The 14607-nt window shown below is 44.1% G+C and overlaps 1 protein-coding gene across 2 annotated transcripts in view; it reads right to left on the bottom strand.

Annotated features, from left to right (window-relative positions):
• The window catches only part of CDK14 (cyclin dependent kinase 14), a 353941-nt gene extending 345493 nt beyond the window's left edge, over window positions 1–8448 (bottom strand). Inside the window, exons 1-2 of one of the 2 annotated variants that reach the window (XM_069859622.1) lie at window positions 8340–8448; window positions 3541–3572 (exon numbers count right to left, since the gene is read on the bottom strand). In XM_069859622.1, coding sequence (XP_069715723.1) covers window positions 3541–3572; window positions 8340–8421 — 114 coding nt within the window. In that variant the 5' untranslated portion in view covers window positions 8422–8448. The remainder of the gene's footprint in view (window positions 1–3540; window positions 3573–8339) is intronic. The other variant, XM_069859619.1, reaches the window with a different exon arrangement.
• Window positions 8449–14607: the final 6159 nt, after the last annotated feature.

The following is a 14607-nucleotide window of genomic DNA, read 5'->3' as shown; positions in this document are numbered from 1 at the left end:
ATCTGAGTGAAAAAGAAAATAGTTCCATCATTATACAACAGAGTGCCCAAGTTCTATAGTTCTTCTTATACTAATGGTCCAAAGACATCAAAGCAGTCCTGCATATTTAGAACTTATTATCTAAACTTCAGCAAACTATTGGAGCACAAATAAAATATTCACTAAAAGGCCAAATGTTTGTTTATAGACCACTCTTCGCATTTAACACTGTTCCTCAGAAGTGTTTCTCTTTTATCTTACCATCCAGAATAGATAATGAGGCAGCACATAATCCCTTTTCAGTGCTTTGCCTAGAAGAATGAAACAGACGTTATCCATGCCAGAATATACACTAACAGAGTCTCATTTAGGTTGCTTAGAAAAGCTGTATTCAGACAGCAAGTAACAATATTTCAAGACACAAGAAGACACCTTACTCTTTCCCAGTCAAATAAACTAACCTTGAAAATGGGCAAGAACTGCCTGCCCCACTCCCAAACCGTGGTATTTCATGATAGAAAAAGCTCATCCAGACACCACTGAAAGCAAGGAGAATCTTCCCATGATTTCAGTAGGTACTGGAGTAGGCCCATGTTCCAGTTCCCACCGGGTGACCAATAAACATAGGCATGAGAAAAAGGAAAAAGCTACAAGCTTGGTTTGGTTTGTGCTTTTTTTAAGAAAAAACACTATTACTTTGCTGCTTTGAATGAAAAATTATGCAAAAAGTGCTCTGTATCCTACTTATTTATTCACCCAAGTCTCTGGAAGATGCCATTAGATCTCACGAGGGCAAACATGCTATCCATTTTAAATGCATTAGTTCAATTGTTATGGACTAGAGGCCAGTAGCATCTACAAAAATATTCTTCATTCAAAATTTAACCAAAGCGACACAACAGTAGGTTGTGATAAATCCTACACTACTCTCTCATGCTGTCATTGGGCTCTGAGCTTACAGGCAGGACTAAACACACCACTAAGATCCCTAATTCTGGAACAACTAGGAGGATTTTCTGACATACAACTCATCCACAGACTTTGCTGTTCATGATTCTTTTGGTCCTAATTACTAAAGAGATTGATTTCATAACCCACAAAAAGCAATTACGTGATACACTTGCCTGTCAGGTTTCATATCTTATTTTTTAGTCATTTTTCTTCAAAAGAAAGGCGACTTCCTACAGTGCTGTACTTTCTGAGCTACTGTGTCCAAGTGAAAAGTAGGTAGAGTAACATCCACTGAGCAGTTTGTTATGCCACCCTCGATTCCAGAAGGACAAAGAATTAAGCTCCTGATGTAGCACCTACAGTGCACAGAATAATGTGACAACTGACTGGGCTGCAAACCCAAACCTTTGGTTTTGGAGCAGTCATCTACCTCTTCATCCCACCTATCCCTCAAAGGTTTCAGATTCCTGCTGGCCAGCCTTTGCCACTGGTGCCTCGGTCACAACTTGAAAGGCCAAAATACATTAGTTCTACTTCCCTTGGTAGGGAAGTTCATTGATACTTATTCAGCCTCCACCTCTTAGGTCAACCTCTCTCCAAGAAAGGGAATACACAGCATTGTTCAGCAGCACAAAAGGAGAAAGAGAGTTCCTTTTCACCAACTGTACAGGGAGAACATACAAATACGAAGTTGCTTGAGCAACTGTCTCCTCATCTGATAGTCACACTTATCGTCCCAATAACTCTCTTTGTAACTGCATCCCTGGTGTATCAATACTGCCCACTTTCCTTTTATATCATGGTATGGTCTTAGTAGTGTTTTTCAGGATAGCCTTCTGAGGCAAACAAATGCACCCACTCCTCTGCTTGCAGATAGTCTCTCCAGTATAAGGATGTGTCATTACAATCAGGTACACTATCATTACTAAAGGCTGTTCTTTCTTCTCATTTGAAGGACGTTCAAAAAGAAAGGAATTAAGTGAAACGTGGTACAGCCCATTCCCTGATTCACTTTACGTTAGATAATTGCCAAGAACTGTTGCACTGAATTTGAAGAGATGACAAGGACAACATAAAATGTGAACACATTTTTCTTTCTTCTGAGAAGAGTCAACTAAAACTATTGAACCTATTGTGCTAATGTCACATCAACCTCTTCCCTATTTATAGGAGGCAGAAGAAAGTTCCCACCAGCCTTCTCTTACTGCCTCTGCAGCAGCTCACATCAACATGTCAGATTCCATTGAAAACATATTTGAAAGATTATTTTTTCACCAAACCCCCTGAATTTAAATAAAAATTTGTTCAAGTTGTCTCCTATTCAAACAGAAAGTCATGTTTAAAGAAAATACATACAACTCATGGATAAACAATCCCGGGGTAGGGTGGGGGACAGAAAAATTGCCATCTTCATAAGACAGCGTTTTTTTAATAGATTCTTTCAAATTCTGTATCAAATTTACTACAAGGTACTTCTGGGTATGTTATTACAAAGATACCGTGTGATCCAACAAGAGCTCCTGAAAACAGGGTTCATTCCTAGGACCTTCACTTCATACCTGAGAGGGGTCAAGAGGAGTTACAGCTCTCTGTGACATGCATCACGAAAGTGCAAAACATCCATACTGTCGTTACTGAATTTGAGACACAGGGTAGAAAACTCAGTGTGATCTGTTTAGAAAGAGACTGAGTCTGATTTGATCCAGTATCAAGGACATTACATCATCATTTATTTATTCCAGAATCTGGCATTACACAGCAAGTCTCTCACTGTAATCAGCCAAGAATTTAAGCTTACAGCATGCAATGAAGAAAAAAACATCGAAATGCCAGAAGTGTAACATCAACACATGAAAATATTACCATTTGCTTCCAGCTATGGAGGCAGAAAGAAGTACAAGCATTGACTACAATGTCGTCACACCAAGACCCACACCTCTTCCTGCACAAACTTGTTCTGCAGGACAACTCACACCAATCTGGACCTCCCAAAGCCTATCATAATTAAAAGCAAGCACAAATACTGAGCAACATATTTTACAAATTAACACACATATCATATCACAGATAGGTCAGGACCTCAAACTGATTACACTTAAAGTATCACTTTTACCAGTACAACTATCTGCTGGTTTTGTGGTGGTGGGTGGTTTTTTTTATTTAGTTTCATAAAAGGCATCTATCTCAACTGACATATTCAGCAAGATGCCACGGCAGCAGGACTTTATACGAGGTGTTCTCATAAGAATGATGCTTTTTCACTGTCTGTTACAGTACAGGATTACAATCGTAAGAATTACCATGGCTAAAGTTCTAGAAAGTATTTTCTCCTCATGCCACATTTCTCTGCATGGAATATTTTCAAATGACCACTTTTCATAAAACATTCAGTTTTATTATATTTCAAAAAACCCTCAAGCATTCCATTCAGAGCCTTTGACAAACAAATTCATCTGGTAGTTATTTTGAAAATGAAAATATGTTTGAGCATTACGCATTTAATAACACATACGCATGTCAAAACACTACAATCTATCGGTTTCTTTTAACACTTGTGAGAAATACTAAGGCATACCAGAACTACATAAGGTACAAAGATATTTAACCTACCTCATCAAAGGTGCTATCTTCTTTCTTCAAGGCTTTAAAATAAAAGGAAAAAAGAAATAGTTATCTGTACTGCACTTCAACGAGCACAAAGTAACTTACAGAATCACAGAATCACAGAATCACAGAATAACCAGGTTGGAAGAGACCCACCGGATCACCGAGTCCAACCGTTCACACTACGAAAGACAAAAACAGAGCAGCATTTTGCTGTTATAACAGGAAAGAACAGGCTGGCTTGAACAACAATTTCATACTCAAAATCTGAATCTGTAAATGGAATGTAGGACTGCACAGTGTGTTTCCAAGAAAGTAAATTTACATATTTATGAAAATATTATCCTCTCAGGTTAAAGAAAATAAGAGTTCACGAGGTGGGGGTTTTATTTTAATTCCCAGTGAGCGTGAAAACACTTTTATAGAGAGCCTGACTGAACTTCAAAAAGGAAAAGTATAATAAACGCCTAACCATGTATTCAGCTTGTCAAGTACTAAATCTTTATGAAATAGCATGCATTGTAGCATGCTTTTTTCTTTTTTTCTTTTTACAATATACCTTACAGTAAAGCAGAAGAGATTTCTGTCTTCCTTACACTGTTAACTAGCAATTAGTCAACACACAAGGAAGACAAAAACAGTGCAGAAGTCATGTGAACTGGTAACGCAAGAAAATAAAGGCATAAATAGTGCTGAAGTTGTAGCAAAGATTAAGCTGATGAAAGTTTTTCCTTAGCATACTGGATATCATTATTGAAATGTAAAGAAAATTAATTTCTCTAAATCTGCATTGAATTGTGCCAGTCTAAAGGTATGAGACATATTTCTTTGCTGTGTACACCGCTACCAGATCAACCAGGGACCACGTACTGCACACTGTGACCTGAAAGTGCTCTTTGTTTACTTGTGAAGAGCTAAAATAAGACAAACCATTGCATTGGTGATTCCACTACTTGTTTTCAGTTTAAATCACAAAGGTGTGCAATTTAAGGGAGGTCATCTAAACAACTGTACAGTTCATGCAATGCCGCCCCAGAAGACTCCCTCTTCACCACCGAGGCAGCATAGTCTCTTACACTTAAAATGCATTTATTCCTGCAGGAGATAAATACTTAAGCAACTAGTACAGCTGAGGACAGTCTCCAGCAGTTTCTTTGCTCTTTCAGATGTTCCTTCTGCCTTCAAAGTACTAGTAGTTTCTAAACCACCACCTCTTCCACACTCTTGTCTTCAGAAGCAACAGTGTTATTAGCTTCAAAGAAAAAAAACAAACAACAAAACTGCAGAAGCTGCATCACAGGCATAACAGAGGCAAGACACCTCCGCAAAAAGTGCTGCAGCTCCACAACCTTTGCCATGGGCAGCAATGCAAAAATCCCAGTTCTCCTTGTACAGAAAAGCTGGGATGGTCCAGCCTTCCCTTGCTTTCAAATTCCCATTTCTTTAGAGCATGAATCTTCCCTCAAATCTTTGAATATTACTGTTTTACAATTACTCATCTAGATTTCGTGCTTAGTAACAAAACAGAAAAACAAACCCTTGGAGATTTGAGGCACACATTGTATATTTTTACCATGAAATGCATTTTTTATGGTTTTGAAGGCTGAACTGCCGGTCCTGAGTACCCAGAACGATGAGTCAGGACACTAAATTAAAAAAAAAAAAAAGAAAGAAAGAAAGAAAAAAACTGACCTGCATAACACTTTTAAAGAACACACTTTTAACCTTTTCATTTTACCCTTCAGGTCACAATGACATACAAGCTATAAATTGGTATATGCCACACCTAGGTCATGATGACAAGCTTTTCTCCCTTACCAAAACAGAGGGTTTTCACATGACCAAAACATTCCAGGCATAGCCAAACAAAAGATAACCAAACAAAATTCACATTGTAACAGAACAACAAGAAGTGCGAATCTGTGATCCATTGCGTATTTTTGGCTTGTCTTCACTTTAATTTCTACCTTTGACTAAAAGAGGTTTTTTAAGAATCTCTGAAAATAAGAATATGAGACTTCTATCCCCTCATTTAATCAGATTCTGTTCAATAATCATTTCACTCTCAACCAATTCACTACCTTGCATCTTCAAAATATATCAAATGAGCATATTTTATAGAACAAATTATATTAGAAAGTTTTTTTCCTCATCAATTAAAATCTTTTCTTTTTAAATGTCAAAAAACAGTTTTGCTGAACTTAAAAAAAATAAACTATATACAAAAGAACTTCTCATTATCTCAGGTATGCGAGCTATGTGAGTGTACATTAGAGGAGATTAGTGGAGATAACCTTTGTATTAGTGAGGAGCTAGTAACAAAGCCCAGGGATGTTCAGCAGGGCTACAGACTACTTTCAGTGCACTGTGAGCAACCTCAGCACTGTCTTCTCTCTCTTTTCTTTCTTCCTTCCTTTCTTCCTACCCTGATATTAGGTTTTGACTAAGGAGATTGCATAAGTAAACAGTTTCTTCTAATGAGGTTTTGGTTTTCTCTCCTTCTTTTCAATATAAGATTTAAGTATAGTACATGTTTTAAATGAGGATTTCCTGGTATGCAAGTTAAGAGTTTTTTAAACATAGGCCTACTTTGCTTAGGCTTATCTATGGCTCTGGGTATCAGGGAGTGGACTATGTTCAAACTTCATACTGATAAATTTGACAGGCTTTGATCAAAGCACAGTTACCAGAATGATGGTTAAATTAAAGAGCATCCGAAGATCCTACAGTCTTGCTGGCAGCAGCTGAGTTTTAATCAACAACCAACCAACCACCACAAACCAACCAGGCACCTGACCACACTCCTACACTGCTGCACACACGGAGAAAGAACCAGAGGGGTTGGAATACATAACAATCCATGTACCTAAAGTCAGGCCAAAGCTCCCAAGGAAACTCAAAGGTTGTTTAATTTGTGAAAAATGACATAAAAGATATGATCACCCAACAGAGCCAACTAAAACATGCAGAAATTGCGGGCCAGAGGGGCCTTGTTCCTTAAAAGGCATTAACAGAACTGTCACCGTTATACAAAGCAGCATCTTCATTCAAAATATTCTCTTTGTTAATGACTTCCACCACTAGTAAAACCTTTCCACAGAGTGTCTCTCTGTGTCTATACACACACACAGAGACACGTGACAGACCAAACACCTGATTTTTTTTTCACCTAATCATAAAAAGTTAAGTGCATTTTACAAGTTTAAGGCAGATGATAGGCTATTTTCATAGGAGGACAGAGAAATTTATAACCGTGATTTAACATTCACTTCACAATTCAAACTTGGCATCTACCCTTGAAACTCTCTGGTTTTCAAACACAAATGAGCTCTTCTTGGTCTTTTCCATCTTGCAGTGGGACAATAAAAGATACCTGATTTCAAATGCTCTCATAACTTAAAAGTCTGCAGTCCTTAAAAGCCAAAGGAAATTGAATCATAGAAGCATAGAATAGTTTAGGTTGGAAGGAACCTTTAAGATCAACTAGCTCCAACCCCCCTGCCATGGGCAGGGACATCCCACTCCTCAGGCTGCCCAAGGCCCATCCAGCCTGGCCCTGAACACCTCCAGGGATGGGGCAGCCACAGCTTCCTTGGGCAACCTGGGCCAGTGTCTCACCACTCTCATGGTGAAGAAATTCTTCATTATGCCTAGTCTAAATCTGCCCCTCTCCAGTTTATACCCATTCCCCCTCATCCTATCACTCCAGGACTTTGTGAACAGTCCCTCCCCAGCTTTCCTGTAGCCCCTTCAGGTACTGGAAGGTCACTATAAGGTCTCCTTAGAGCCTTCTCTTCTCCAGGCTCAACAACCCCAACTCTCTCAGCCTGTCCTCCTATGGGAGGTGCTCCAGCCCTCTGATCATGTTTGTAGAATATGTTGAATGCACAGACAACACATGAAAAATTATAACGCCTGCGTACTTAAAGGCACCTCCTTGGTGTGTCTGTGGAGGGAGAACCAAACGCTTCACTTGCACAGGCGATTCACATCCTCTCCCTGGGACAAAGCAGCGCCCAAAGTTGACCTCCCTCCTCCTGCCAGATCGACTGTGAGAGGAAGATGCCCCGACGGGCGGGTGAGGGCTGCGACGGGCCCTGCTGCCCCCGCCCCGGGATCCCTCCCCTCCCTCCCCGCTCCGCCGCGTGTCGATGCTGTCAATAGGAATTAACGCTCTAAACGGCAAATGGGGCAAAGTCCTGTGCCAGAGATCGAGAGAGACAGCGGCCCGAGCGGAGCAGAACTCTCCGGCATTGTTCTCGCCACCAAATTCGACAGCGAAATAAGCCGCTGCCAAAAGCGAAGGCGGCGCGGCGATACGGGGCGATCGGCGGCTCGGCAGCGGCGCTCAGACGCCGCCGCTACCCCGGGACGCTTTGTGTCAGGGGAAGAGCGGCAGCACTTCGCGGCAGATGACAGACAGACTCCTTTTGTCTGGCCTCCTCAGCCCCCGGGGCCGCCGCTATCTGCTTCAGCATCTCGTGATTCAACTCAGAACAACGTGCGGCCTGACCGTGAAATAAATTACCAGACCTGCAACCCAACGGAAACAACCCTTCGCTTTCTGCCGAGGTTTCTCTTCGGCGGCGGGGGCGCCTGCCAACTCTCATCCACAGTTCCTTCTTTCTAGCCTATTTTGGGCTCGCTCCGTCGCACCGCCGGGAAAAAAAAAAAAGCCTTTCCCGAGCTTTCTTCCCAAGAAACGTTTCCAGTTTGGCAGCGCCGGCGGGGACCCGCCTGGGGGAGCCCCATATCGAAGCCGCTCCCCCCTGATCCCGCCGTCGGTGCCCCGGTGCGAGCCTCACCTATCCGCCCGAAGCTCTCCGATAAAGTTCTCCGCAACTTTTTCATCCTGCTGATCTTCTCGGCGGACTGCGAGTCGATCATGTCACACACACACCTCGGGGGGTTGGGGGCGACCCGCCCCCCGCCCCGCCGTGCGCCCCGCTACGCCCCGGCGGCCGCCGCTCGGCCCCCCGCGGCCCCGCTCATCGCCCCGTCCCGCCCGGGGAGGGCGAGAGAAGCGCCGGGGAGAGGCGGTGGAGCGAAAGGAAAGTCCGGCGAGGGGCTGTGGGCGCCGGCGGAGCGAGGGGAGGAGGCGGGGTGCGCCGAGAGAAAGGAGGAGGAGGAGCCTGGGAGGCAGGGGCGCCCCGCGGCCGGGGGAGGGGGGGGCCGGGACGGAGCCGGCGATTCCACGGGCGCTCGGGGCGTTTGGAGCGGGGAAGGAGCGCCCCGCAGACACCCCCGGGGGCCCCGCTCCCTGCCCCGCCGCCCCCGAGCCGGCAGAGGGCACCGAGCCCGCCGGAGGGGGGACGGGGAGCCCGGGGGCTGCGGCTCCCGTCGCGGGGCCGAGGGAGGTGCCGGGTCTGCGGGGCGGGGGATGCTGCCCCGGGAGGGGAGCGTCGCGGCTTTTTGGTTTTGTTAATTCCATTGCACCTACATTATCGAAACATAAATCAGTTTAACCCACCGAGATGGATGGCCGTGTCTAGTCTAAAATATAAAGCAGGTACAATATGTGTTAGAACAATACACGTTAAGGAACACATTTTGAAACCCAGGTTTGCGTGGTTCCAGTTGTATCTTGATGCGTGTTATCTGCTTAAAATGAACTTGGGTTTTAATGAGGTCAGCTAACACAATTTACTGGGATTAGATGTGTCCAAGCTAAGAGTTGTTAACTCAATTCACAGGCCTTATGAGGAACGGCTGAGAGAGCTGGGGTTGTTTAGCCTGGAGAAGAGGAGGCTGAGGGGAGACCTCATTGCTCTCTACAACTACCTGAAAGGACGTTGTGGAGAGGAGGGAGCTGGCCTCTTCTCCCAAGTGACAGGGGACAGGACAAGAGGGAATGGCCTCAAGCTTTGCCAGGGGAGATTTAGGTTGGACATTAGGAAAAAAATTTTCACAGAAAGTGTCATTGGGCACTGGAACAGGCTGCCCAGGGAGGTGGTTGAGTCACCTTCCCTGGAAGTGTTTAAGGCACGGGTGGATGAGGTGCTGAGGGGCATGGTTTAGTGTTTGATAGGAATGGTTGGACTTGATGATCTTGTAGGGTCTTTTCCAACCTGGTGATTCTATGATTTAGAAGCACATTAGTCTAGACAACGTTTAGGAGAGTTGGGTTCAAGCCACCTGCAACTCGAAGCACTGGGATCTGACCTTCGTATTTCAGTGCAGCGAGGGTGGCAACTGTGCAGCATCTAAAGGTGGAAAACTATCATCTACCATAGTCTGCTGTATGTGCTTAGGCACGTGTTTCTTGTGGCATACAAGGTAACAGGGAATTGTCCTCCTGTATAGCAGTACAATAACGCTGGTAAAATATCTTGGGCACAACTCCTGAATCTACAGACAGTTTGATAAAAAGGCTTTCAGAAGTGTGAATCCAGTTCACCCCGTTAGCATCTTTGAAATAGGAGCTAAAATGGCACTTTAATGTTGGCTATGTCATATTATGGAAGGGAGGTAGGAAAGGGTGGAAACTAAAACATTGTAGAGACCAATGCAGAGAATAAGAGGAGAAATAAGTATTCAGGAGAAACAGGCAAGGGGGCTGGAAGAAGCAGTGGAGTGAGGACACAAGCACTGAAGTATATTTTATTCCATCAGTGCAAAAAAATTACATTTAAGTCCTTAATAGTAGTTGATAAATCTGTTTAAATTTGTTTAAATTTTGTTAAATTTGTTTAAATCTGACATTAATAATGGGGAATATTCGTGCTTTGCATGGAGAGGAAAATGCCATCATCATAAATAAAATATTCTGATCCAGAAGATGAAACTAATTTTAGCATTTAGCCCTTTGCGTTTTCCATGCATGCTGTTCACACCGGGCAGCCCTGCCTGGCTCAGACTTGTACCAACACCTCTCTAGTTCAGTCTGTGGCTTGCTTTCAGCAATTAGGGATATTGTTTCTGAGAGCTTCTAAGGAACCTGTAATTAACCATGCTAACCTGATAGAAGCTGTCTTACCTAGTGAATTAGCCTAGATATTAGCACCTAGTGAATTTGGAACAACATTCCCATTTTCCTCCTATTTCTATGTAAACTATGACCTTATCCCTCGTGGAGGACAAGCCTCTGCCAGGCTACTGCAGTGTATTCAGCTTTCTTTGACAGAAGCCCAGGCAACCTAGAATTTCTGACAAGCATCTGGTTTTGCAGCTGCTTGGGAGTGACCTACAAGTACGTGTCAGGGTCTTTTAAATCAAGGAAAATTTTGCATAAATTAGACATCAGTGTGGTGCCAATGAGAGAAATCTAGGCCTTGTTTTCTGAAAACTGTACAACCTCAGTTCACAGAGGTGCCTCATAGGCTTTCTCCACCAGAGGAAGGACGAGCTTGAAGCTGTGCAAAGAGCTTCAAACCACATACTGCAATTCGTGTTATTCTTTCCTCGGTGGTCTTCAGTTTACAGAAATATTTCTGTTAAAGTTCTTTGTTGTCTCCCTCACCCAAACCTCTTCTGTTTCCAATGGCACTACTGTTGAAAATTCATTGAATACAGGAATGTGGAATCACTTTTGGAGCTTTGATCAAGCTCATAAGCTGATGTTTCTTATTTTTCTTCTCTCTATTTCCATCAACCATCTCAGGAAACCAGTAAAGCAGAAACACGCAATTAGCAAACCACAGAGATAGCAGCTATTCTAATGACGTTTTGCTTCCTTGTAGAGGCAGGCTTTCAGCTTTGTTTTTATGTTTAAACCTTGCAATTTGTGGCATGAGAAAATTAACTTGAAAGAAAATGCTAAATAATACTGCTGTTTGCTGCTGCCTTCTATGAGTCTTTACCAAGTTAAAGCTTGTTTGCATGTAATGGGGCATCCACATTATAAAAAGCCAGGCACTTTATTTACAGCATCCTTTCTCACATCAACTCCCCAAAGATACACCTTAAATATAAAACATGCTTGCAGATACTTTACAAGCCCAGCACCTCCTTGGCTGGCTTTGGTAAGAATTCACTACAAATCCTGACCTCTGCCGCTGCCACTGAGTCATGCTGACTCACTCTGTAAATGTAAAGGATTATCAAATGCATGAAAAATATTTGCCAAGATATCAATTGTAAGTTGGACAACAGGAAGCATTTGCCTCTGTGCATCATGCAGGCCAGCGAGCCTCGTCATTTAAATGTTTCGCGCTGAAGTATGGGTCGGGTATGTTATTTCTCAAGAAGGGGAGACAGCAGGGCTGGCAGTTTGTTCATTATTGTGTAAAATAACATATTGTTTGAGGCTGTAAGCAGTGCGGTTATGGGCCTGGAGCACAGGGTGTACCAGCAGTCTCCTTGCTGCAGATGGAGCAACCACGCTTGCTCTATTCGTTACTTGCAGGGTAAGATGAGACAACAAAAAAGAAATCCACGATGCATGGTGCAGATGGTGGCTTAGGGTGTAATGCAGAGCTGTGCACTTTCCAGATCTCAAGGCATTTGTTATTGATTTTATAGAGTGATTTTATGTAGTCTGAGCTCTCTCTAAACCCCAGTGCTTGTCCCCACACAACATTTTTCCTTAGGGGCTTTTGAAAGGCAGTATACTTCAGCTACATTCCTGGGCAAAGTGTTTGAGTTTCAGAAATCTTAGGAGCACCTAAACAAGCAATGTATGTTTGTGTAAGAGGTAGCTAACGCCACTGTTTTGGAGTGTTATGTGGGCAGAGTAAGCTTGCCCAAGAAGATCAGCATGGCTTGCTGCGGGGATGAAATAACGTAACTCTTCCAGAGAGAGCAGTCTTGCCAGACCTTCTGCTGCCAGTATGAAGTAGATCTTCATAAATCTCCCTGGCTGGAGACATTCTGTGTCAGGCCAGTCTGCTCACCTTGAAAAGATCTCTCATTCCTGCAGCGTCTGGGACCTGAGTGCCAAGAGCTGCGGTGCTTGTTAACACAGCAATCCTTTCGTGACCCCCTGATGATGAAGATGGATGTAAAGCCACATAACACTCCCTCTCTTCTCCCTCCCCCGGCTACCTTCACTTTCACTTGTCCTCTAGTAATACTCAATCCAAGATGACGGTTATCTGAAGAGAAAGCCTGGCTCTGCTAGCACAAATGGTGCCATATCCTTAGGGACAGCACATCCAAGCTCTACTAGTGACAGAAATTCAGCTTTGGCAATAACAGAATAGTACCTGTGTAATCTACATCCACATCGGAACTTGTTCCCCCAAAAAGCTCTCAGGGCTGATGAGTCATGTGTTGCCTTTTTGGTGATTGTTATTAAATCTCAGGTTTTATTAACCTGTGGAAATTTCCCCTGTTAATATTCCATATATCTCTGCTGATGAATGGAGGGCCAAGAGGCTCAGATGTCACCTCTCCAGCCTGGCTGCCATTGCCAGACCCGGCCCCACGGGGTAGCAAGGGATGAGTTAGGGCTCACCTATGTGGTTCCAAAGATGCGATGGGAAGTGTGTGTTTCTCTGTGCCTTATGGTCAGCTGCTGGTTAGAGGTGACCTGCTGAACAACCCGTGGTTTTACATCTCTAGTAGCCTTTCATGGTTACTTTATTTCATGTACTGATATATAGGGTTACTTGTTTCCTGTTCCGTTCTTACTTTACATTTTCTTACTTTATACCATCACACCAAGGGCAAAATGGCTGCAGGCAGAACACAGCATCTTTAATTTTGATGTTTGTAGTTCCTGTCCCTGTTAGGCAGCTTCTTCATGGCATACGTGACTTTGCTTTCATTTCTAGGGAACCATGAGATCGTTCTGGTTTGGCCATGACACAGAGTTGTGGGTTAATCCTGGTGGGCAGTTGAGCACTGCCCAGTTGCTCACTCACATCTCCCACCCCCACAGCAGCAGAGAAGAGGAGGAACAAACACAAGAAGTCTTGTGGGTTGAGGTTTAACAAGGCCAAGTGCCGGGTCCTGCACTTGGGGCGCAACAACCCTATGCAGTGCTACAGACTAGGAGAAGCCTGTCTAGAAAGCTGCCTGGAGGAGAAAGACCTGGGGGTGTTGGTTGACAGCTGACTGAACATGGGCCACCAGTGTGCCCAGGTGGCCAAGAAGGCCAATGGCATCTTGGCTTGTATCAGAAACGGTGTGACCAGCAGGTCTAGGGAGGTTATTCTCCCTCTGTACTCGGTACTGGTGAGACTGCTTCTCGAATCCTGTGTTCAGTTCTGGGCCCCTCACCACAAGAAGGATGTTGAGGCTCTGGAGCGAGTCCAGAGAAGAGCAAGGAAGCTGGTGAAGGGGCTGGAGAACAGGCCTTATGAGGAACAGCTGAGAGAGCTGGGGTTGTTTAGCCTGGAGAAGAGGAGGCTGAGGGGAGACCTCATTGCTCTCTACAACTACCTGAAAGGACGTTGTAGAGAGGAGGGTGCTGGCCTCTTCTCCCAAGTGACAGGGGACAGGACAAGAGGGAATGGCCTCAAGCTTTGCCAGGGGAGATTTAGGTTGGACATTAGGAAAAAAATTCTTTACAGAAAGGGTCATTGGGCACTGGAACAGGCTGCCCAGGGAGATGGTTGAGTCACCTTCCCTGGAAGTGTTTAAGGCACGGGTGGACGAGGTGCTGAGGGGCATGGTTTAGTGTTTGATAGGAATGGTTGGACTCGATGATCCAGTGGGTCTCTTCCAACCTGGTTATTCTATGATAATTTTATAAGCAAAGGAGGAGTGGAAGAAGAATAAAAAGAATAAACAATTGATGCAAAGGCAATAACTACCTCCTGTGGGCCGAATGATGTCCAGCCTGTTCCTGGGTAAAAGACAGCTAATTACCTGAACTCCGCTCCTATTGTATCCTGAGCATGCTATTATGTAGACAGCTTGGGTTATCTGTCTGGTTGTGTCCTCTCCCAACCTCTTGTGTGCCCCCAATCTGTTCACTGGTTGGGCAGCGAGAAACAGAGGCAGCCTTGCTGCTGTACAAACACTGCCCAGAAAGAGCTAAAACATTAGCATGTTATCAGTATTGGTTTGGTCACAAATCCAGAACACTGCACCATACAAGCTTCCATGAAGGGATTTAACTCCATCCCAGCCAGACCTAATGCACACAGGTGGAGGAGGATCGTTGCTGAGGATATAGAGTGGAGAGAG

This window comes from Phaenicophaeus curvirostris, chromosome 6 (genome assembly GCF_032191515.1).
Source record: "Phaenicophaeus curvirostris isolate KB17595 chromosome 6, BPBGC_Pcur_1.0, whole genome shotgun sequence".
Lineage (NCBI taxonomy): Eukaryota > Metazoa > Chordata > Aves > Cuculiformes > Cuculidae > Phaenicophaeus > Phaenicophaeus curvirostris.
This window is presented reverse-complemented; position numbering and strand designations above follow the sequence as displayed.